Source organism: Pelecanus crispus, chromosome 11 (assembly GCF_030463565.1).
Source record: "Pelecanus crispus isolate bPelCri1 chromosome 11, bPelCri1.pri, whole genome shotgun sequence".
Lineage (NCBI taxonomy): Eukaryota > Metazoa > Chordata > Aves > Pelecaniformes > Pelecanidae > Pelecanus > Pelecanus crispus.
Window position 1 is genome coordinate 30,413,517 of NC_134653.1, and position 24,531 is coordinate 30,438,047.

General features: G+C 52.6%; 1 protein-coding gene across 1 annotated transcript in view; it reads right to left on the reverse strand.

The window, feature by feature from the left end:
- Window positions 1-303: 303 nt before the first annotated feature.
- The window catches only part of SGSM1 (small G protein signaling modulator 1), a 30,107-nt gene continuing 5,879 nt past the window's right edge, over window positions 304-24,531 (reverse strand). Inside the window, exons 3-26 of the mRNA XM_075718961.1 lie at window positions 19,918-20,080; window positions 18,942-19,094; window positions 18,306-18,373; window positions 17,608-17,753; window positions 16,964-17,095; window positions 16,247-16,371; window positions 15,183-15,245; window positions 14,168-14,235; window positions 13,567-13,730; window positions 12,910-13,039; window positions 11,609-11,788; window positions 10,387-10,525; window positions 9,937-10,001; window positions 9,395-9,540; window positions 8,646-8,774; window positions 7,979-8,161; window positions 5,479-5,550; window positions 4,106-4,690; window positions 3,778-3,902; window positions 2,335-2,417; window positions 1,878-1,987; window positions 1,499-1,595; window positions 909-1,076; window positions 304-392 (exon numbers count right to left, since the gene is read on the reverse strand). Of these exons, the coding sequence (XP_075575076.1) occupies window positions 304-392; window positions 909-1,076; window positions 1,499-1,595; window positions 1,878-1,987; window positions 2,335-2,417; window positions 3,778-3,902; window positions 4,106-4,690; window positions 5,479-5,550; window positions 7,979-8,161; window positions 8,646-8,774; window positions 9,395-9,540; window positions 9,937-10,001; window positions 10,387-10,525; window positions 11,609-11,788; window positions 12,910-13,039; window positions 13,567-13,730; window positions 14,168-14,235; window positions 15,183-15,245; window positions 16,247-16,371; window positions 16,964-17,095; window positions 17,608-17,753; window positions 18,306-18,373; window positions 18,942-19,094; window positions 19,918-20,080 (3,383 nt within the window). The remainder of the gene's footprint in view (window positions 393-908; window positions 1,077-1,498; window positions 1,596-1,877; window positions 1,988-2,334; window positions 2,418-3,777; window positions 3,903-4,105; window positions 4,691-5,478; window positions 5,551-7,978; window positions 8,162-8,645; window positions 8,775-9,394; window positions 9,541-9,936; window positions 10,002-10,386; window positions 10,526-11,608; window positions 11,789-12,909; window positions 13,040-13,566; window positions 13,731-14,167; window positions 14,236-15,182; window positions 15,246-16,246; window positions 16,372-16,963; window positions 17,096-17,607; window positions 17,754-18,305; window positions 18,374-18,941; window positions 19,095-19,917; window positions 20,081-24,531) is intronic.

A 24,531-nucleotide genomic window follows, 5' to 3' on the forward strand; every position in this document is an offset into this window, starting at 1 on the left:
GCTGCAGCAAGGCAAGGAAGTGACTGCCTGGGTCCTGCTTCCAAAGCGAGTCCTTAGCAATAAAATGCAATTTTACAGATCTTTGGTTAAGTCACTGAAGAAGGCTGCGAAGATCTGAGCTGGGGCCCCTGGACCTAACACTGAACACAGCACTTGGAGAGCTAAGGGTACTTCCAGTTTAGACAGCAGCATGTGTCCAACTACCTTATTTCCACAGGTGTGGCACTTCGAGAAAAAGGAGAAGGGGAGGAAGCATTGAAGGGGAGTCCCGGCTCTTTGGATGCCTCGTCTTCCCCATGTCCTTCATTTGTTCTCGATCAGAGTCTGGACTTTATAGACAAGGTCCCGAGCCAGCTTCAGGATCTGCTTGGTGTTGTGCCGCTCAGCCATTTCTGGAACACAGACAGAAGGAACCCACAAAGAGGCTAGACCCGAGCAGCCCAACATTTCGAGGAGTCCCCCCAGCCTCACAGCTCTCTGCTTCTCAGCCGAGCTCCAGGCGGGAGCTGAAGCTGCAAATTCCTGCCCCAGTCCCCAGGCACCATCGCTCACAGAGACACCTGACTCTGAAAAGCCTTCATTAACCAACTCACCTCGGGATGATCACAACAGCAGGAAGCACAACCTACACTCACAGCTCCCTTCAAGCACGGCAAGGTGGGCTGTTGCCAAGGATGGCAGGGTGGCTTCCCCCAGGCACCACCAGACCCCCTCAGAGCCTGACTGTTCAGGGGCAAGGGGTCTCTTTACCATCGTGTTCTAAGTATCAGCACCGCACAACCATACGCTGCTTTGTTTTAAACATTTACCAGTATAGCCCAGATATGACTGTCTATAGTCAGACAGACATGTGCTGCCTACATCTGAGCAGCTGCCACAAATTCAGCCCAACAGAACACAAGCTGTACCGTTGAAAAACTTGATGATGTCTGTAAAATCCATGTTGTTCTCCAAGATTATGTCCCGGTACATTTCCACCAAAGCCAGGGCTATGAAGAGCACATAGTGTGCAGAGGAAACGTGTGCAGCTGCCCAGATGGTCTCCCAGACGGCAAACACGTCATCATACACCAGCTCTGGTAACAGAGGAAAAAGCCCAGCAGTTACTACACCAGCCATGGGTTTACAGTCATCTTGACTCACAGAGTTCACAGCAGCACTGGGAAGACATGCTGGGTGGTTTCTTCCCACAAGAACCTGTTCCAGTTGGAAGCAATAAGTCATCTGTAGAGACAAATATTCTGGCCTGCAGCAGGTGGCACAGGCTTCAGGGGACAAACCTGGTGGAGGTTCACCAGCAGCTCTGGAAAAACAGGTTCTGTATCTAGACAGAAAAGTCAGCCACAAATCTACCAGGGAAAAGCAAAACAGGAACACATAGTAAAAATTAAGTTCAGGCAACTGAAGTTGCAGAGTGCACTGAGAAGTGTGGAAGCTTGGCAGACCCTGCCTTCCCTCCCCATTTGCTGGTCTCAACTGCCTCCCACCCAGCACACACCTCTCTTGAAGTCCAGGAGAAACCACCGGTAGCAGAAGTAGAAATGAGTGTAATCGCCATTCTGGTGCATCAGCTCGAAGAGCTCGGAGTCCAGGATCTGCCAAGAAAAGCAAAAGGAAACTCATTAGTGCACGCCAGAGGCACCAGCTGTTCCTCTGCCTGCTTTCCTCCATTCCCATTGCTCTCCTACTGCACCATCTTCCACCCAGTTTCTCCCTCCTTTGCAATCCTGGCACGTGTCACTCCCAGGCTCTCTTTTCAGACCCCGGCTCTCCCTCCTGCTTCCTGCCACTGAAAGCTCCTCTCAGCCCCTCACCCCAAGAACAGCTTTCCCCCTCTAGTTTGAGAGGCTGCCGACCCTGTGCCGGGACCCCCCTACCTGGATCAGAGATCTCATGTTGGCAAAGTGGGTGTCCATGGCTCCCCCGTGGGGGAAGTTCTGATTCATCCTCTTCATAAGCTCAGTGAAACAGCTGAAAGCCAGAGCCTCTGCGCAGGGAAGAGAGACAGTCGCTGCTCTGCTGCACGGTCACTGCTGCATCTGCACCCGCATCACCACACCTCGCCACCCACTTGCAGCAGGAATATCCCTCCCCACTCCACAAACACAGAGCCAGGGCTGCGCAGCAGGGACTGGCCTCAGAAACACACCTCACGCTGCAAAAGGTACGTGCTGTCCCCAGGCTGGGCTCCCGGGAGCCAGACAGCACCAAGGACAAATGGGATCCTGCCACCAGCTGCTCCCTCCTGCTGCAAAGGGCCACCACCAGCCCAGCAGATCCCCCCACGCACTTCCACAAAAGTATGGGGACAGCAGAGCAGATCCAGCCACTCACCGTCATCCAGAATGACCAGGAGAGGGGCTAGCAGGTCACACATCCCCTGCACGTAGCCGATCTCAATGTGCTGCCAGATGTAGCTGTGTGAGAGAGGAGGAACGGTGGCCTGTGAGCCCTTCCCGTGCCACGCATGAGTGCCACAACCTGACACCTCGCTTGCCCGTGCCCCGCCTCCATTCCTGGGACGCTGGCGTTTCGGCGTGCTGCCACCAACACACGGCAACAGGCAGGGCAAATGAGACCTGTTTATTCTGTTATGCCTGCACGTCGTTCCTCTACAGCCAGCCTGTAAATTATTAAGTTCCTGTGGTGACTTTTCAGGTAAGCCATGCATGGCACAGCCCTGGATCAACACCCTGCAATGGCCATGGCCATGGCCATTGCAGGGTGTTGATCCAGGGCTGTGCCGTGGCCATTGCATGGAAATCAGCGCAGGGAAAAGTGAAATCAAAAAGCACAGCAAGGTGGGGTGGTTGGTCAAAGGGCAGAGACTGATAGAGTTTGTTAATTTATCTCTCATTCTCACCCTTCCCCCTCGATTCATTCTCTTGGCTCTCTCTGCACGACATTGCCTGCTTCGTCTCCCTGGACCCAGCGTCCCAGGAAGCAACCAGCCCTGCAGAGATACCTTCCCATATTTGGTAGCAAGTCAAAATATGTGTTCAGAAAGGACTCGGACCCACTGCTGGCACAAGGGAACAATCTTTTCCATCCTGCCCATTAGTTTTCCAAAATCTGCTGTATTGTAGATCTCATCTGAGCAGAGATCTCCAGCGCTGGCTGTCAGATAAAGCGACAGCTCTAATGAAATAGCAGCTTCTCCTCATATTTACAAGATGAGTAATAGTATTTTAGCCTTCACTGCCCCTGAAGCATCCACAGCTGCTGAGCTGGAGCTGGTTTGAGTCGGTGAATGTCACACAGCAACCTCTTAGTCACAGGGACTAAGCAAAGAGAATCAGAAACGTGCCCAGGTATTGCTGTCTCCTGGGTTCTTGGGTAGGCACTAATCACTTGGTTGCTTCAGGCACTTCCTCATTAGCACTACAGCTCTGCGGGCTGATCCTCATTAAAACATATTCCAGAGAGCAGGTGGGCTGCACTGGGTTGACAGCGTGAGGCAGCATGGATGGGCAGCCCCAGGGAGCCCTCTGCTTTGGCCAACAACCCAGACACACGGCAGTCATGGGGCAGAGCAGCACAAGGCAGGATGGCTGGACTCCTCGGTCTGGTAACCGTGAAGTCCTCAGAGCTGTGGCCCCAGTTCTGGGATGATGAGGGGATTTGGGGGAGGAAGTCAACGAGGCAAAACTCAGTTAACAAAGTTTGAGGTTCCAGCCTCAAGGTGAATTCAGGGAAACCAGCCACCAGAGTCAGGAGCCTGCTCCCATCACAGGGAGGGCTGGCAGGCCCCCTCTCCCTGACCCCCGCGGCTCCCACCTGCACATGATGTTGCGGAGTTTCTCCAGGTTGGCAGGTGTGAAGTACCAGTAGTTGCGGTCACACCGCTGCACGTCCTTCTCAATGCGGTGCAGGTTCACTGTGTACATGTCCAGTAGCTCTGGCTGCCCAAAACAAAAGCGAAGTTGATTTGTTTTCAAATGAAAAACAAACAGAAAGTTGCAAGGGCAACGGAGCAACAGGGCAGAGTTTGGGTGGAAGGTGGAGAGCCCCCGTACGCACAACTGCAGGATTAGCACATGGCAAATGCAGGTAAGTAGTGGGACACCCAGGAAGAAACCCACTCAGTAAACAAGTCCATACTTACAGAGTAGGTGACGCCCGTTGAGGAGACAGCAGACGTTTCACTGTTGGCCAGATCAGCTACAGCCAGAGAATCCAGCTGTGGGTACAAACTCTCCATCTCCGGCTCCTCGGAGAGGTTATCTTCACTCTCCACCAAACTTTGCTTTTCAGCTTCACTGTCTGCCCAGCTCTCTACCACAGTCAGGGCCACAGCGTTACGATCACGCAGGACCCCTGCCGAGCTCTCACCCATGGGAACAAAGTCCACGCTTCCACCAGTGGGAAATTCACCTTCCAGGCTGTCTTGGCCTTGCAGCTTCTCCTCCTGCCGGGCACTGTCTGTGTCCTGTGGGCCTGGCACATCGGACGCACCGGCCTTTCCCTGAGAGCTGGCCGAGGATTTGTTGGTTTCCAGGGCACTGTCCTCATTGCTGAAGCTGCGCTCTGAGAATCCCGATGCGATGGAGAAGTTCTGGGAAGAGGGGTGGCCAGAATCAGGGGAACACGTGCCATTGGGAACTGTCCCGTTGGGGATCTTGCTTTGTTTGCCATCTTCCAGCTGAGCATCTGCTTCAGTCTGTTCCACGTCATCAACAGATTCAAACACCTGCAACGCACGAGCAGAGAGCCACTGCATTTGCTAAACTGTTGGGAACATGGGCATTATGTCCCCAAGAGCTGCATTCAGCAGTTAAACAGTTCCCAACATGTTCCCATGTTCCCAACGGTGGGGAGGGAGGAAGATCTGCTCTGTATGTGCAGGGCTCATAGAAGCAACCAGTGGAAGAAAGCTCAGAGGACTTGAGGGCATGTTAACTTACTAGTGCTGTGCCTGGCTGTGGTTCCCACATCTTCACTATAGTGAGAGACAACTTCAGCCTGAGCATCTCTCTCTCTCTGTCCCATTTTAACCAGACTCTTGGAGGAATTTCTGGGCACAGTCCTCAGCCTTTAGGTTCCCCTGCCTGGATTTGGCAGGTCAGTGCTTGGTTGTTTCCACAACTCGGAACCCACAGTCCCTGCTCCAACGGACTACGCTTTACTCAGCATAACAGATTGGGCAGAATGTCATTTAAACAGGTTGGTTAAACACATGGTTACTAACATGGAGCAGCCAAGGGCCCTCAAGTGTGAAGGCCACGTGGGGGTTGGTCCTTCGAGCCCGGGCAGAGCAGGCTGGTGAATATTAAACACCGCCAAGCAGTGCGCAGTTCTGAGCTCAGTGGCTCCAGAGGCACGTTTGTGAGTCATTTACCTCCTCCAACTACCGCTTCTGTTGGCCAGAATTCATTATGGTTACTGACTAGCAATCAGCTCAAGCCAAGGCAGAGAGGCATATGCTGTTGGGTGGCCGGTGTCTGAACGAGCAAGAGGGGACAAAGAGCTGCCGCTCACCTGCGTGCTGGAGCTGGAGTCGCTCTGCAGCCGGGCGTGATTCTGTCGGCCGGAGCTGCAGCTCTGTGAAGACTGCAAGAGAGAGGGAAAAGGCCAGTGAAAAGGCAAAGAGCATGGTGTCTGGAGCAGGAGGAAGCTCAAGCCACGCTATCAGAGGTGGGCGCATCTGCACGTAAAGAACAAGCAAAAACCGCATCCAATACATTCTCATATTTGACCCATGAAAGATATTCACGTTACATCAACTCCGCTGTGCAGATTTGTCACACGGTGCAGCACCCTGCCTCAGCCCGTCACTGACGTTTACTGCTGGAGAAGATGACAAAAAACAAAGTCCCAGGCCAATCCAGTTGTTCAAGCACTGTATGTTTGGGTCTGAAATGAACTGCTTTCTTCTGGCCTTCAGAGAGGTCACGCTGTCTCCCTGGAGCGCAAATTTCTACAAATCTCTATCCTAATTTGGCAGCAATGCGGCTCACCCCATCTTAGTTTACATAAACGGTGAAGTCACAGGCTATAAAACAATCCCTCCAAGCATATTAATGTTTTTTTCCCTTTCTTAAAGGACAAATATTGACGTTGCAAGCCAAACTCAGTGGAGGCAGCCATCTAAAAGTCAACAGCACCCTTTTCTGGCTTCCAGCTGAAGCACAGAAGGAAGCATTGGGCTTTGCAGCGACTAGTTCAGTGCTCTGCCTTGTGGATTCCCTCTGAGCAACCAGCCTTCACTTAAGAGCGAGTCCTCCCTGTTATCTGAGCCACCCCTGCGCCAGGCTGATCGTAGCGCAGGAGCCTGTGGCTGCTCACGCTGCACACAAGTCGGGATGTACAGAGCATTGCAATGACATCACACACAGACAATAGAGTTTTAAGAAAACACGGCACTTTCAGAATGGCAGCACGAGTTGTCCCCACCCTAGTATTGTGGGTGTTTGCTGGGCAGGGCTCTGATGGAGAGAGGAAGGGCGACAGTTTTCCTCCATTACCATGGGAGCATTTTATAACAGGAAATTTCAGATTAGGATGGGAAAAGGGTGAACCTTTGCATGTATTAACTCCCCTCGCACAGCTCCCCTCGCAGCACACGTTCCCAGAACAGCCAGACATGGGTACAAAAAAAAGAACCACAGCAGAGATGCTGTGGGGATGGGAATGATTCACGGGGCTTCAGCAATGCTGACCGTGCAGCTCACCTCTGCTCATCCCCTGCGAGAGCTGTGTCATCCAGCTCTTGCATGCAGACCCTGGTTTGGACTTGCCTTCCCTGCATTTCTCCCTCCCTGTACACAGACACGTAGCCCACATGGTTGGGGCTGAGCTCATCTCTTTCCAAAAGCACCCACACAAACCCCCCAGAGGAAACCAGATGAAGTCTCCAGTGCTGCACCTACTGTGCCCTTTTCGGCTTGGCCTCCGTTTGCCTCTGCTGCAGCAGCACAAGGTCAAATAACCCAGCACTGCTTGCTCTGCCATGCCAGGCTGTTCTCCTGCAAGGACAAAACCCACACGGAAACACTCCCTGGACTCTGTCCCCAGGACTGCCTTTCCTTTAACAGGCTTTTCCCTCCACACCCTTTGGTTTGGGCTGTGGATCTAACTCCTCACTGCACTGCTATCAGCTAGTCCCATGGAGCTGGGTGCTGGGGCCCAGCTCTGTCCCACGATGGCACGGCATACCGAGGCTGCCCCGAGCCCTGCAGGCTCCTTCACGGCCAGTCCTAGAGCCGCCCCGCTCCTCCTGCCCACAAGCAGCGGCCCAGGCTTTCTCTGTGCCCAGCAGCTGATGGAAGGAGGGAGTCGAGAAGCCCACTGACCTGTTTCACAGCCCCTCAGCGCCAGAAACACGGTCTTCCTCCCTCTGCCTATTTCAACATTGACTTCATGGAGCTAATGCTGATGTGTACCAGGAGCGCAAACTGGGTAACGGATATCTCTTGTTCTCCAGAAATACCCACAAGGAACATTTCACAGGACTGGCAAGAGTCTGGATTTGGCTGTGCAGCTCCACAAATGAGTTCTGGGCTCCTGGCTGACCCGCTGCCCTCTGCCAGGACCCCCTGCCCTCTCCCTGCTGCCTCTGGCTTTCAGGCCCTCTGTGCCCAGCACTCCCAGCCAGGGGCACAGATGCAGAGCTGTTCAGTGCTGCTGTGGATACCACAGCTGCAAGAACCAGAGCAAATTTGTTAGACCTCCAATACGTCACTCGGGCTGCAGATCAAAACCTCTCGGTCAGTGCAGTACCACACAGTATGGAAACTGGGGTCATACTGCGGGAGACGCCCACTCCTACTGCTAAATACTCTGGAAGAGCAGATGAAAGAAAACAGGTAAGAAAGCTCCAACTCTAACTTGCACGGATTACAGTGCGCAATGAGGCGCAGAGGCAGGCAGAGGTCAGGGAAGGAGGGTGAGCAAGAACTGTGTCTCCATCCCTCCCTGTCGCACAGACTAACGCGGAGCCTGGGTGGGCTCAGCCCTCCCCAAGCTCCCGCACCCTCACCTCGTTGCTGATCGTCGAGTCCCTGTGCATCATCCTCTGAATGTGCGAATCCAGACTGGCCCCAGAGGAGCACTTGGCCAGAGCTGCTGCGTGCGACTCCTTCTCCCGCTGCCGGACAATGGCCTCGCAGCCCAGCCACTCCGCCATGGTGTGCTCGTAGCAGGTGCGGATCTGGTCATCAGCCTGCGGCGTTTAGGGAGAGAGAGAGGGTCTTTGAATGGATGCCCCTGGCACAGCCCAGAAACCAGTGCCTCCTCCATCCCCCAAACAGCCCTGCACAGACAAGTTAAGTGCTTGCTTGCATTAACTATGGCTAGATGGGATGTAAAGTCACCCATCTCCGGCACAGTGACAGCCAGAGCCTGACCCACAAAACCGCGCAAAAATTAGGACAGAAAAATGATCATCCATCTCCTTCCTGCCTTCCAGAGGTGTGCAGGGCACTGAACATCAGCAGCCAGCAGCCGCACAGGGGAATGTCGAGCTTGGTCCTATCATTTCTTGCTTATCCGAGTCTTTCTCCCACCTCCTATCTACAGCCACCATACAAAGCGGGGACAACACCCAGTGGGTTCACAGGGTGGACAGATGCTTCAAGCTGTGAAATATCCAGGGAACACCAGTACAACACACCAGGCTGCTGAGCTGGCAGCACACCCATACCAACCTCTTTCCTTTCTGCCTCTGTCATCCCAAACTGATAATGGCCCAAAAGGAAGGGCCAGACAGCCTTCCTGATCTCATGCTGGATCCCACCATAGTAGATCAGCCGCAGCAGCTCCTGGTCCTCGTAACTCTGTGGGAAGAGCTCTAAGTCAGCGCACAGACGCAGCCAGGACCGCAGCCCATCAGCTGGCACGTGCAAGGGCAACCCCAGCCCAGCCACGCCACCTTTCAGCACCCAGAGTGCTGCCCAGATGCTGAGCACCCGCAAACTTGCTGCCCATTCATTGCAGGTGCTCTCTCAGATCTCTGCTTGGGCTTAAGCGCAGCCAGAGGACCCTGCAGATGGAAGGCTCACCACAGCCAGAAAGGGTCCCAAAGTCCCTCAAGGTCACCGCTGTGCCTCTGAGCCCCGGCAGCACGTCAGGACTGTGGCACTGGTCACAGCTCTCCAGCTATCCTGCCGTAACAGCACGCTGGGACCCCCCTGAAGACCACAGTACTCAGAGTGACAGACACTGCTGCAGACAGGCTCCAAAGAGAAGCATGCCGAGGAGAAGAGCCTTTGTTCCCCAGCTTCCACACATCAAGGATTAGGAGCCCCGGGCTCTGTGCAGCCTGGGGCAGGCTGTGTGACTTCTCTTCTTGGGGAACTTCTCAATTTGCTTTACCATGCTATGACAGCTTAAGTGACGCTGCCCTAGACGTCCCAAGCCCAGCACAACTGGCATGTCCCAAGAGCATCGGCCCTACCGTGCTGTCCTGCAGGTATCTCTGCCATATGTCCACAGTCAGTCCCGAGCTGGCATTGCAGGGCACATCAGGAGACACGATGTTGTGGTTAACCAGTGCAGATAGGTGGGTTCGCACCGTAGAGAGGTGTCTGCAATAGGCCAGCCCTGCATCAGGCAGAAGCACACATTCAGCCAGGGAACTTGGGGAGCCATGAGGACGAAGTGCAGGAGAAAGCTCTGATGAATCTGGTCCCTGAAGGAGACCCTCTGAAGCCACATCCAGCCTACGCAGCAAAGCAGGGAGTCTACTGGGACAGGTCAGTATCTCATCGTCTTGTACCACCAGCACTGCTGCTCACTGGGCTGAAGTCCAAAGACCAGAGTTCAGATGTTCGCTCCCAATACTGAGCATGTGTACCTAGGGCCCTGCATGCAACAGACTGGTCCCAGTAGCCTTGGCCGCTGCCCTGCTGCCTCAGCACCACTCCCAGCCAGGAGCCCAGGACCTTATCCCTTGCCCATCACACATCTCAAGGCATCATGAATGTGACAAGTACTCACAGCCGTAGAAGGCCCGGGAGAGGATTTGGTACTTCATATTGTCACACAGGAGCTTCAGCGGAGCTCTGCCAATAAAAACATATCAGATGTGAGGAGAGGAAATGCTCCCGTGCTTTCCCTCAGCCCCTGCTTTGATCTGACTCTTCCAGCTTTGCCTTCAGAGGTGCACCACAGGACCTCTGCTCAGCTTGGGAGCAGCAATTCTTGCTGCCAGGACATGGCCACAGAGCAGCTGAGACGTCCCAGATGAGGGGACAAGCCTCACTTCAGCCTGGACATGTCCCACTGGCCCCTGCAAATGGCCCCTGGACAACCAAGCTGAGTGTGAGGCTGGAGACACCACTTGCACCATAATTACTCTAGTTCAGCCATCCACCTGGGCTTTCACCTGTAACCTTTATTTCATTTTACCTGTATTTCTCAAAGCAAGCAGCAGCAGAGCTGTCATACCTTTCGTGGCTGCAGCCGTTGGATGGCCCACCATCAGAGGAGCCACTCTGAGAGCAGGAGGAGCAGGAGGACTTGCGGGTGCTGGGCTGCCACATGGGAGGCAGGCCAGTGCCTGGCGTGTCCATCAGGTCCTGGGGCACTGTAAGGGGGCAGACAGAGGAGCATCAGCTACTGTCTGGCACTGCCCCGGAGTCAGAGGAGCCACAGGAGGTCAACAGAGAGGAGAGTTTTGATTAGCAAATGCAGCATCCCACACTCTTCCCAAGGAGACTCCAGCAACCAGGTAGGACCCACACCAGGTAATCACAGCACCAGCACTGGTGAGCTCAGGAGAAAGGAAAGGAAACAAAGAGCTTTGATGAGAGAGAGTGAGAGGACCATCCGCTAAGTACAGTGCCTTCAGCAAGCTACTCTGAAACTGCTGAGTGCCAACCTAGGGAGACAAGGGGCTGCAACAGCCTGTCACACAGATGAAAAGAAACATGATTGAAATCAACCGTTGCCCCAGGAAGAGTGGAACACTGGAAGAGAAAAGCCCCCATCTCTCAAACACTAGGATCCCATTCAAGATTCAGGGAAAGACGGGAGCATCCAAATCACAAGACAGGAGATAAAGACTTAGATGAAGAGGTTGAGAGGGACAGCAGGAGCAAGTAGCTCTTCATGTTGTCACTTGCTAAATCCCTGATTAAACTCAGAAGTGCTATTGCAATGGCCTCGGATCCTGTGCAGGTATCGCCCTGCAAACTGAACAGGCCCAGAGCCAGTGCAAGGGGAGCGTGCAGCCCCGAGAGCTGAGCTGCCCACACGCTGAGCAGCTTGGCTGCTCTCCGGGCCTCGAATAGCCCCTGCCATTCGGTCTTGGGCCTCCCTAGGAAAAGGCCATCATGAAGAAGGTGAACTACGGGATGCAGAAAAAGATTAACAAAGAATGCTATTTGGTCACTCCTTGGAAACTAAATGGTGGTAGAACTTCCAGCTGGCAGAGGGCTCGCCCCTGGTCTCACTGACTCTCCCTGCTTGTGATACTGAATAACTGATACTAACAAGAAAAATGTTGAAATATTCCTATTTCCCTCACACTGAGCAGGTGCTGATGGGTCAGTGACAGTTGGTGGTGACAGGGTAATAATAGCAGTGACAGAGATAATTTCTCTGCAGGAATTATCAAGTGACAACACAGGCAAGCAGTAGTACCAGACACAAATGACAGCTGCATTACACTGACGCCGAGAGGCCCCCAGAGCGGCAAGGGAAGGTCGGGACTTGATGGGAAGACTCAGAAACCATTTAGGGATCACCACCATCTTGCTTGCAGCTGGAGTCCTTGCGATCTTCCCTCTCACAGCAGTGATGGAGATCACAGATGCAAGGAACGGATGAGAATTACCATTAATGGTAACTAGAGACACAGAGAGAGGACAAGGGCACAAATGAAAGGGGAGAAAGGCAGAATCTGTAGAGAAGAAAGAACTGGTGCAGTTCCACCCCGCTCTGGGAAGGTCCATAGGAACCACATGGACTTTGATGATCCCAGCTGAGGAGACTGTAGAGATTCATTTCACAGAAAATTTGGCCCCCAGCATGGAATTTTAAGGGGTAGATCAAAAGGAAACTACAGAAAGAAGCATCTCTATCTGCTGTTTTAGCCTCAGTCAGATTTTTATCTGACTCACTGAATTGTGTTAGTCAGCTGAAGGCAGGCAGAACTAAGTATAATCTTAACTGATGTTCGGAAGGAGTCAGAGGAGATGTGATTGCCCCCTTTGAGGCTAGCCTCAAAAACACAGGAACACATTTTTGATCAAATTTCATAGCTTTTTAAAAGCACTCCACAAGTGTTCTATTGCACTCTTGTTTTCCCCTTATAAAATCATCTACAATGTTCCCAGAGGTCAAAAAATTGTTCTTAGTATCCCACAGAAGAGTGAGGACAAATGTATAGTCACTTCAGCCAAGCACATTGTTCAGATCATTCACAACCAGACTTTAAGAGAGATTTCTGTTTTGGTGAATCCAGCAGCATCCTCTCCCTTGCCCTGTGAGCTGGGGAGTGCAGGCACATGGGTCAAGCCTGGCAGTACGCAGAGAAGGGTGCTGGAACCTCTTCTTTGCGCTGCAGAAGCAACACTGAAGGAACATAGCTGGATTTAATGCAGCACTGGTGATAGCAAGAGAAGAATCAGCCCTGGAGGCTTGTGATGGTGAAAAGTAACTCCCAAGGAACGTGACCGAAGTGAACCTTACTACTGAAATTATGTGCAAGAATTTTTTTTCCAACCATTAAGGCAGTCATGGCCTGTTGTGCAGCTGCACTCAGTAGCAAGTGAAAGTTAAAACAAAAAAATAAAACCCCAGCCCATACATGATGTCGAATAAAAGGCAGTACTGTTACAAGCTAAAGCCCATTTCTCTGGAACCATTTCCTGGTGCAAATTGCCATGTGCCTGTCAGTGCTGCATCCCCAGCTGCTCATACACCCTGTGATAACCCACCTGAAACACTCTCTGCCAACACACTCACCGAATTCAGACTGTGTCCCTGGGTAGATTATCCTGAAAACGTAATCTGTGGCTTCATCATCTTCCTTGTCAGATGCAGACTCGGAGGAGCCCTGGGGACTTCGCTTCCTCAGCTTGGGAAACACCTTCCCCTAGGTGAACAAAACCTGTCCTTCACAAGCTGCCCCACGTTTGACCACGCAGGACAGCATGGTCGCTGCCTCATTTGCCGAACTTCTGCCCGACAAGAGCATGTGCTTTGTCAGCCCAAATGATGTTTGCATGTTCCCTGTGCTGAAGCAGCCTTTGGATTAAGCTTTCCATTACATGGTGAGTATATAACCCTGTTTGTGCACAGGGTATGTATACTCCATGCAGCATGTCCAAGTCCAGGAGAGCCAAACCTGCCATGCCTCATGGCCAGCACCACCATACCACCTCCCTTCTGATTTGCCCAGAAGGGTCTGTTTAGCTGGTCAAGGCCATGAGCTAAAGCAAACTGCCATATTTCAAGCCCACCTTCCTTCTTAGTTTTGGGAGGGGGTTTGTTTAAAATGCAGCAGCCCCTAACATCGGGCAGAGGGTCCTCCCCATCAGTTCTGCACTGAGACACTCCACAAAGGAACACCAGCAAGAACCCGCAGTGCCATGGTTTCAGGAACAAGCCCAGGGTGCCTACCTTTCCCCGTTGTGACCAGAGGGGTGGATCCAGCTGCCCATGGGGCAGGAGGCCATTCTCCAGGCAGGACAGGAACTGCAGTAAGTGCCCTCCTCTGGGGAACCGCAACGGGGGCCTCTGAATCCCATCCTGGCTCACCAAGACAACCGTTCCGCCGCTGTCTACTATTAGCAACAGTGACAGCAGAGAGAAGACACACACGTGAATGGGGAAAACACTACCAGTCAAAAATGCAGAGGACAGGCAAGAAAGCTCAGGGAATTGTCTTTTTGGTGTGCAAAACAAAGAATTTCTTCCTTGTTTGGATTCTTCCCTAAGGCCATTACAAGTCTGGGGCCCTGGAGAAGGCTTGCCTGGGAGATTGCACTCTTGAAAACCACAGAGTATTGCTCCGCAGGGAGCGCTCCCTAGCCAAGCACCACAGCCAGGAGCTGCTTTAAAGGTTTTCCTAGAAGCACTTACATAGTAGTGACCACCCAGAGCTCTGGACATCTGCCCTGGTGCTGAATCAAAACATCCCCATGTGGGCACTCCCCAAAGATATAATGAAGCAAGTGTCAGGGTGATAACACCCTCCAGCAGCCCCCCACTCTGGCCTTACCTTGCTGGTGACAGTGCAAATAGACGATCTCCTCCAGGCGAATAGTCATGGCATAGTCCCAGTACACGCTGGAACAGAGAAAGAGAGGAAGGCATGAGCTTCAGGGATGCAAGAGGCTCTGCTTCTGTTCATACCAGCTCCAGATCCTGCCTCCAGCTATCCTGGTGCCAGGGGAAGCTACAGAAAGGATGAGGTCCCAGCAGCAGCACGACTGCCACAAAGCCAGCCTGAGTCAGTGACAACATCCCTCCAGAACCAGTAACTGTCCCTGCTGCTACAGCTCAGTCAGGACAAGTCCAGTCCCACCTGCCCCGGGATGTTTCTCTATCCTTACCTCGTTCCCAGACATGGACAACGTGCCCATGGATCCCGGCAATTGCAGGGAGGGACGTGGAGCCCTGCAGAGCTGAGCATTCTCCTCTGGGCACCCCGGAAAGGACTCCTTGCCCTGCTGCAGTGCTGGAAGAACCCCATGAACCTGGTAGAAGCAGCTCCGGAGCCCCAAGGGAACACACAGGGCAGTCCAAGCTCTGGTGAGCTGCTGTCCCCAAGGGAGGGGGAAATAAACCCTCGCAATTTGTGGGTTTTTTCAATGCTGAAAATAGGTTTGGTCCCAGTTGCTTCTGTTCGAGAACTGCACTCCCTCAGCACAGGCACCTTCAGGTGACACAGCAAATCTAGAAAACTCTGGGAGAGCTGCTGGTCACCGGGCAGGGCAGAGGGCCAGAGAGATGCCAGGAGGAAACCGGGGAAGGGGATCTCACCAGGAGACACGTGGCCTCACAGAGGGCTTCATTTCTGTGGAGAGCCTAGCAAGAGCACTGCTCTGCGAGGGTGTCAGCATTTAATAACATCCTACTTCTTTGCAACAAAGCAAATTTCCAGATTCTGAGCAGCATTATCTGCCACTTCACAAAAAAAGCGCTTAAAATAAAGGTGTTATAAAATGGCTCATGAAGACAGTTAAGAACGGGAAGGGGTGCATAAGAGTCACTCCTTGTAGATTCATACTTACTTTGTCATCTGACTCCTCTCTTCCTTGGTCACGTCTTGACACTGGGAAGTTTTAGAGCTTAGGCTGATGCCCAAGTCAAGAACTCAGAAAAGTAGTGTAGAGATGAAAATAGCATTTTAGGGGGAGGGTACCAGGCATAATGGAACAGCCCAGGGGCCAAGAAGAAAGGGGAGGTGAAAAGAACACAGGTAAACAAAATGCAAAAAACTACAATTGAGAATAAATGAAACCGAGAACAAATTTTGCTGAAGAAGATCTTTACCCTAGGTCAAAGAATCAGTGTCCCAGCTTTCCTGGAGATTTGCTGGTGGAAAGGGATTTTGTTCACTTTGTTTCGTTTCTCAAGCAAATTGGGACCTGGCATGATTCTAGTTTGTTAAAAGGATTGCAGCTATCAAGAGAAATGCCAGCAGTCCATAAGACAATCCCAGGCAAAAGGGCACGGCAATAGATGCTGCCAAGCAAACTAAGCAGACTTCAGGCCCCCTGGAGGAACAAGCTCCAGGGACTCTGTTAAATCCAAGGGACTTTGAACACCTGCACATAGGATCAGCTGCAGACTGCACCAAAACAGCACTGCAAAATGGCACACACTCTGTTACCAACGTATGATTATCTGGAAACTGCTCACGCTCCCTCTCTCTGCAGATACTCTTCCCCTGTTTATGAGCTCCTTAGTTCCCCAGATTAAAATAACCGCAATAAACCTGAAAGCACTGTGTAGTGTGTAGAGGGCATTCTCCTGAGAAAATCCCTGATGGCAACAAATGAAACCACTTGGCATCTTTCAGAACAAGCACACCCTGGTTCCCTTGCTGAACGCTTCCCAGCAGAGACGGGCAATAGCACAGCATCTCACGCTAGCCCCCGCAGCCTACCTCTCCCACCACCTCAAGGCCTCCGTCCCCACCCCTTCCCCTGTTAGAAACTCAAGAATGACTGTTTTGCTCTGCAGTCAGTGGGGAAAACTCACTGATGGCCTTGGACACCAGATCAGAACTCTCAACCTGGGGAACATTTACTGCCCCTCTACCCGGTGCTAGGGCACGCTCCGAACCAGTCACCTCTTCTCGTAGTCCAGATCCCCCACAGAGCCGTTCATCAGCTGGTTGGGAGTCCACTTCAGCGCCATGATGTCAGCAGTCTGGTGAAGGGACAGATACCCCGGGATTGCCTCCATGTCATCTCGCTTGAGAAGAGAAACACAGGGAGAGAATGAGCTGGTGAGAGAGAGCAGGCTGAAAGATGCCAGAAGCATGAAGCACCACCTCAGGCTACCTGAGGCTGAGCCATGCCCTGGAGCACAATCCTGGACCATAACAGAGCCCTGCCTGCTGCCTCTGAGCCCATCCACTCACCGACAGAGAGAAACCCACAGTGGCCCTGCAAAACCTCCCAGCAGAGACAACAGGACACCTCACCAGCTTGGAAAAGGGCTAAGAGTAGCTTCCCAACTGAGGCAAACTTAACAGCTCCACCTAAGCAGTCTGCACTTCATTTATTTGACTACAGTAAGCAGAAAGGGACAGAAGGGGTTCTGTGGCCTCTGGTCAAGAGCGGGCAGGGAGAGAAGCCTGTTTGTACTCAGACAGAAGCAGAGCTCTTCCTTTGCACTGGGAGGATCCATATAACCAGGACCTCAACAAACACAGTCCAGTCACTGCCTTCCCAGATTAGAAATGAACCTGTGCTTTTCTTCATTAAAGAGCAACTTGGGACAGAATTCCCCAGCGGGGAGCAGAGCAGTAGTGTAAAGTCCAGATGCCCCAGCAGGTACTTACCGGCTGCACCAGGACATTGTTCTTGCCGTAGAGGAGTGTGGCTCGAGAATTCTGGTGCAGCGACTCCACGTAGTCCCTGGCAGACAGCGATAGCCGGTCATCCATACTGCCGCTCGAATGCCTTTTCTGAATCTGGAAGAGATCCACCTACAAACATGAGGTCAGCACAGATGCCTCTTGCTTTCAAAAAGCTTCTCCCGAAAGCTCACTCCCTCCTCACTTATACACTTAAGAAAGTCACTACTAGAAATCTTTCCCTTTGTGTCCTCTAACAGGATTCCTGGCTCTGGCCAAGCTCGATTCTGTACTTAGAGAAGCCCCAGGAGTGTGCTTTGTTTGCAATAAACAGAGCAGACTTCAGCTGCCTTTGCTTTTCATTCGTATGTGTTATTCCCAAAGGGCAGAGACCCCATGATGCAATGCCGCGTTGGTCCAGCACGCCTGCAGTCTCCACGGCCCATGTTCCCAGCACTTCTGGCTTGAAGACTTCAAGTAACTGCACTTTTCTACCTTTTCTCATCAGAGGGCTTCACAGCCCTTTTCAAAAAGACAGAGACTCAAGCCCTGGCGCGTGCTGCCTGCGCACCCCCAGGAGAAGTGCTGCGAGCCGCTGTCCCTCCCAGCCTGGCCGTCCCCCGACTCACACAGAGCGCTGGGCGCTTGGTGGGCGAGTCCTGGCGACAGTGCGAGCTGTGGATCCGGTGCCTCTGAACCAGCTCGTCAGCTGAGGGGTCTGTCCAGAAGTGGTCAGCGGTCTTCATCTTCGTGTACTCCAGCGCACAGGGCCCCACTGCAGAGAGAAGAAAATCACAAAAATAAGGAAGTCATCAGTGTTGTTCCGATGACTGTGGTCACTTCTCAGATCCCCAGAGCCCAGAATCTCAGAGCAGGGGTGGTGGGACAGCAGGCAACAAGCACCAGCCTTAGCACACATTGCTGCTGCATTGTATAACAGCAGCGAAGAATTCAGAAGGATCAGACTTGGCAGCGAGCAATAACCCACTGCCTGACTGATCACGTGCACGCCAAGCCCTGCGTTGCAGCACCGCACTGCTTCCCAGGCCCCGGCCTCAGCCCTGGTTTATGCCTGTCAGTATTACCAAAGCCTGTTTAAGAAAAAGAAACCCCAAGTTCAGCCTTGCAATTCTCCATCTCTATTCACTGCTCAGCAGCTGGGCATCATGCGGTCTTTACAAAAATTCCACAGGGCTACCTGTCCAGGACTACTAAGTATTCTGAAGTTCTTACTAGCAAACAATCGCATTTCACATCCCAGATCACAGAACTGGGAACAAAGGTTTGGAAAGCAAGCTATCAAAGTAGGGTAAGAGGAAGGTGTTACCCAATAAAGATGCAAGAATTGGCCCATCCACAGGATCCATCAGGAGAGCTTCTTTCTCATAGTACTTACTAGAAGAAATAGAGAGCAGAATGCTGTAGCATTTCAACCCCCTGTGACTGCAAAAATTGATAGAGACAGTGGTTTTAAATCACTGTAATGCCCCTCCTTCTCCTTCTGTATCACTCCTTGATGGTGAGAGGGAAAGAAGCCCTTAACAGGCTGTTTCTGCTAGCTGTGAAATTCCTGGGGAATAGATGCCCTCCTGCAGCACACTGCAAGCATCACCATCTCCTAACAAGACATCCCCAGGACAGGAGATGACACCTCCCCAGGACAGGACACATCAGCATGCAGTTTCCAGAAGATAAGGACGATGCAGTCCCTGACAACCCAGCTGTCAGCAGAGCAAGCGCGGCCTGTCTTTATTTTAGCGAGCGTATGGTGGCCACCAGCAGCAGGGTATCAGTCAGAGTCCCCGTGCTGGACACAGAGTGACACAACTGGCCTGTCCCATCCAGGGACTTCTCTGGCCCATTTGGACACAGCTCAGCCAGCAACGCCTCCAGGACCATTGGAAGGGGCAGATGCTGGTAGGGAGTTGGGAGGGGCAAATGGTTGGCCTGTGCCAGCACTCACCTGCTATTTTCTACCAAGTAATGCACGATTTTATCCAAGACCTTTTCAAAGAGGGCTGTGCGGATCCAGAGGTGCTTGATGGCTTGAGGAGACAGGTTGGGCAGCTTCGGCATCTTGCGCACGTTCTCTGGGATGCCCTGGACCTGATTTCGTCTTTAGAGGTGCAAGGCAAAAGACAACATCATCACTGGCTCATCACCGAATACTGCAGGAGCCCAGGGTGCTCACAGCACCGTGTGGGGCACAAGGTCGGGGTTTCGGTGGTGCTGACTGTGGTGGCTGGGGGACACCCAGGGGACTGCATGGGGACAGGGCTCTGGACGCTGCTCCCTTCATCTATTCCACCCCTACTCCAGAAGGCCCACATCTGCGTTTGAAAACTGACTTCAATAAATCGATTTCCCAATGTAAAGGCACCCTAGAACAAGCCTCTGCCTCAGCAGAGTGCTCCAACCCACACACCTTTTCCACCAGTGCCTGAGGACAGCATTCACAAGCAAAGTGGCTTATCTTAGGACAGCATAAAGATTCCTGCCCCCAGGTAGCTGCACCATCCATCTCCCTGGTTCCTGTCCAAGGATGAGTAAGCCATTCTCAAACAGAAGTTGAATTACTGCAGGTTCAAGCCCTGCACATTGAGGCAGACCGAATTTGGTTCCAGTTGGCTTAGTGCACTGGTCCATAAACTGCAACAGTTCAGGAGCAAACACGCTTAGCTGTCCCTGAAGCATGAGACAAGGGGCAGAGGAAGCAAGAACTTGTCCATCTTAGCTTAAACCACAACCACAACTCACAGCCTCCTAGAAAAGCAGCCAGTTCAGTCAAGATATCAAAAGCCCAAGACAGGACTCTGCTCCACTGAAAGAGCAATTCCTCCTACAGAGGCTCAAGTTGGACATTGCGATCCACAGCCATACCCAAACTACAGACCCACACTGAAACATGAGCGACCTGGGGGATAACAGCAATGCCTTACGCATTCTCAATGAGCTGCTCCAGGTCTTGCACCTTCTTGCAAAGTTCCTCTGCCAGAGGAAAGCTCTTGCCCACCTTCATAAACAGAGCTGCTATCTTGTTGCTGCGCAGGAATCCTGCTGCCCTCCGCTTCAAGCCGTACAAGACGCAGGCTTCCACAGCAGCTGCAACAAAGCAAAGTCGTTACTGAAGCAGCAGCAGAACTCGGAGCTCACGTCACAACAGGCAGTCTCCTGCTGCATCCATGACCTTACTCCACAGCAGAAATGTTTCCCAAGAGGAAACCAGTGCCATGTTCTATTCCTGCCTAAGCAGACAGGAGATTAGGGAACCCAGATGTCTTTTGACCCAAAGCAGCAGACAGTGGTACGGTTTTTCTGCCTGCAGAGTCATCGGTTCTGCTGACTATACAGAGGTACAATTTCAGTTTTGCAAAACAGAAAAATTGAGGTTGGTGACGTCTATTAGAAGTTCAGCTAATCTGAACAAAAGGGTTAGCTTGACGGAAATAAACATGAACTGTGGGTGTGCGAAGATGTACGTACTTCAACGGACAGTTAACTTGTGCCTGGTAAAGCAGTTCCAGGGTCTTCCTGAAGTCACCTGAGAGGGACTAGTCAGGCAGACTAACTTATCTTGGACTCACTTATCTGACCAACCAACAGCCTAAAGAGACCTTAGTAGACTGGCAATGAAATGGGAACGTGCAGCTTTCGGACCACAGAGGTGATGGTACCTCTGTGCCACCAACAGCAAGCAGTCTGCACTGATGTGCCAAGCTAGCAGCCTGGATTAGGATTTCTCAGAGTGCTTTGTTCATTCATAAAACAGAGCAGGAGAAAGGACTTGGACCATTGTGCTCGCAGCCCTCTGTTCCGAAAACGCCACGATCTGGCTCTGCTACACGATATCCTGAATAGCAAACAAATCGATGCTAACACTGGGAAATCTCAGCATGCACAGGGGTTGCATCCTGCTTCCAGGTTTGCATGAGCATGATCACTGTTAGCAGAGCAGTGATTTTCCCAGCAGAGGAGCCACCGGCTCATGGTGCAGCAGTAATCACACAGATCAGGAGCTGCCAAGAGCCTGGTCATACAGAGTCACTCGGGTTAAGCCTGTGGGAGTAAACGGTTTATCTGTGGTTTAACAGCTTGAAGCTAAGTGTGACTGTACACCGCACAGTGATGCATCTGGCTGTGCTCCACTGGCTGAAACCATTTCAGGTGACCAGTTTGTCTATGGGGCCAGCAGCCCCAGCCAAGCCTGGGACAGAGAGCAGGCTTTGCAGTGTCATCGGGGAGGGCACTGCCAACAACGCACCAGACTGGAGGTGCCTCTGCAAGCTCAGCGCACGAGTCCCTCTCCTTCCTCTCCAGTGCTCTCATCAGTCCAGCCACAATCGTTAATCAACAGGCTAGACGGAAGGATGGGACGTAAAACTTCTCAGACAATATATTTTAAGGCAGAGAACATCCCCGCCTGGCCTTCAGGAAAATATTCTCATCAGACATGCGACAACTAACAAGCAAGCGTGCTGCATCTTCTCCAGGTAGGATAATTGCTTTGCTATGCAGACAAACAGGCTGATGTTCTCCTCGCAGGTTTCTTGCAAATTATAGAGAAACCGCACAACTCACTTAAGTTTTCCCTTTGGCCCAGTCTGAGGGACAGGAACAGGAGGTTTTGGCCCTGGCCCCCTGTGCTAGGATAGTCCAAGCAAGAAGAAAGGTCAGGAGCAAGAGACAGGCGCACTGAGGATTTCTAAAGTAGCAGAGGAAATGGGGCATTTTTTCACAAAAAAATTTCTCAGTGTTCACACAAACATTTTCCCAAAAAAATTAAAGGCAACAAAGAACCTGGGGATAAACCAGAGGCAACGCCAGCAGCTCAGTCTGGCTTCGGAGACCCTTCCAGCTTGGCGGTGACTGGGTTGGCTTTTTGCAGCTGGTGCTCGGCAGTGAAGTCTCTGTGCAAGGCTTCGCCTAAGGCCCTGCACCGGGCTCTGCCAACAGGCAGCTTCAGGCACTCACTGAACCACAGCGAGTGCCCAGAAAGCACCGGCCACGTGCCCTCTCCTGCCAGGCTCCCCACTCGGCACACAGCAAGCAGGGAGCCGGCTCTGCTGGCGATGGGAGACGACGATGACTCCACAGAAAGACGCGCACACGTACAGGCTCCACTGGCAATCCGTTCGCCGGAGTCCCCTGGGAGGGCTCAGGATGGATGTCTAGTGTCAAATGCAGACTTATTAAACAGGCTGATCAAAGCACTGGAAAATTACACAGACCCACAGTTCTGCAGGCTATTGATCTGGGTCTGACAACAAGCTTTCTGGCGCACCGGCACCCCTCCTTCCCCAGGAACCCGACGCTGCAGAGCCAGCCACGCTGAGCCTTCCCTGCAGCAGCCCAGCAGATGCTGATTTGCCTCTCCTTTGGAAAGGCATTTTTTCCTACAGCTGAACAACTCTATGGAGACATTTAAAAAGACATTTCATGCAGACCCATCAACATCAGCTGCCAGGGCTGAGAGATGTTCTCATTATCTCTGCCCTGCTTAGTGCCATGCTCGACTTCACCGCTGAGTGGGCAGGGCAGGCGTGCAGCATCTCAGGTTTTGCGAGACATGTCCTGTGCTAACAGCAGAAAAGCAACATATTTGGGCCAGGCAAGTCCTGCTCCCCCAAAGCCAGCCATTCAGAGCTGCCAGATGGATACCTAGTTTTTAAACAAAGCCCTGCACAAACCCTCCTGAAGCCCAAACATGCTACAAGTAGCATGGCCCATGCGTGGATGGGTCTTCCTACCTGTCCCAGAGGACTATTTGCAGCTACAAAATAAGTCCAGACTGCTTTATGGCTTTGGGACCAAATGCAAGAAGACCCACCCCTCCCTCGCACACTCAAATCTCCCCGCCCCACATCCCTGCATTCATTTGTTCTACTCTCCAAGGCTGAAATACAAGCGACAGACACTAACAACCCTACCTGCCTGAGACTGCACCCAGTCATACCCATTTTAGAGTGCCCAGCCATGGAGCAGACATCTCCCGAAAGCTCAGGCAGGTCTCTGCTGCTAACCACAGCATGGTGGAATAGCAGTCATCAACCCCAGCCAAGTGGGGTCAGGAGCCAGCTGGAAGTGGAACTGCAAGCAAAAAAGCCACATGAACACTAACCCACAGCTTTGGTTTTGGAGCGTAAGGTTATGCTGACATGCAGCTGAACAAGCAAACCACAGCAGCACCTTCAAAACCTGGGGAGAAGTCCCCCCCTCTCCACCGAGACTGAACCGAGGGTGAGGTCTCTGTGGGACCACACTGCCAACATCAGTGCCCTACCAATGGAGCTGGACTTCAGCCCATGTCTGCTGCCAGCATTGCACAGGCCACCATCATCCCCTCCTCCAATTTGTATTTTTGGGGGTTTCCTTGTTCTTGAGCAGCCATCTCCAGCTCTTCAGAGCTGGCCTCAGCCTCCGCAGCGTGCGCCAGCCTAGCCAGGCTCCAATGCTCACCTGGTGCAGCTGAGCACCAGAGCTGCCGGACACGGTGCAAGAGCAGTGCTGGATTTGTGGCATTCCCAGCTCTGCCAAGCCATCAGTTGTCAAATCAATTATGCTGCCAATCAGCAACTTATCAGGGCCCAGTTTTCTGCCAGCTGCATGTGGTAACAAGAGGCCAGCAAGGCAATGAGCCCAAAAAGCCCCTCTGTGACTTGCACCCACCCTTGTATGCCAGAGAGAAAAGTCATGCAAGCAAGCCTGGAGCAAGCAGATGAGGTCTCCCTGCCTCTGCCGCCCACCAAAATGCCTTAGCAAACCGGGCACCCTCTGCCTCCGCCAGCCCCCGGAGTGCCGTACGTTAACAAGGTGCCCCACTCCGGCGAGCACAGGGGCTTGCCAAGGGGCCACCATGGCTCCCAGCACCATGGGGGACCAGCAGCCAGGGCTGCCTCCCTGCACAGCCGCCCTACAGCCCTCCCGAGAGACAACCTCTGTTGGGCACCAGATGCTCAATGTGCCCTCAGTTCCACCCCGAATTCCCAGCAGATGAGCGGGAGGGCTCATGCTCGCGCAGGAGAGCGGCAGATCGCTTTGCTAGTCATGGCCAGTGCATCGCACCTCCCTGCCAGCTAGGGAGCAGCACAAGGGAGAAAACCCGGACTGCCGAAAAGCCTCCCAGCACGGTTCAGCAAGACGGAGCAGTCATCAGCATCTGTCCTCAATGCCGTAGCCTGAACCTCTCCAAAACACTGCTCCTGCTGGCAAAACTACACACAAATGTGCAGCCTGCATAGGAAGAACTCTCCCTGTGCTCTCCCAAGGGCTCAGAAGCTTGCGCACATAAACTAAGTGCACCGGGTCCATGCTAAATCCAGGGGCAATGGTAGTTTCTTTTTTAACCTTATGATTTTCCGAGCCCAGTTCATAACTCACTGTCACCACTGCCAACAGACACTGTGAAGAGAAAGACTCTCCCCATCCCTACAGCAGAGACGCATGGTGCAGGGGCTCTGTGCAGCTACACCCAGGCAAGGTGGGAGTTTTATTTCTTGGCAAAAGACTACAGATATTTGAGCTTCTGCGAGTGCTCTGGCCTGGCATGATTCAAA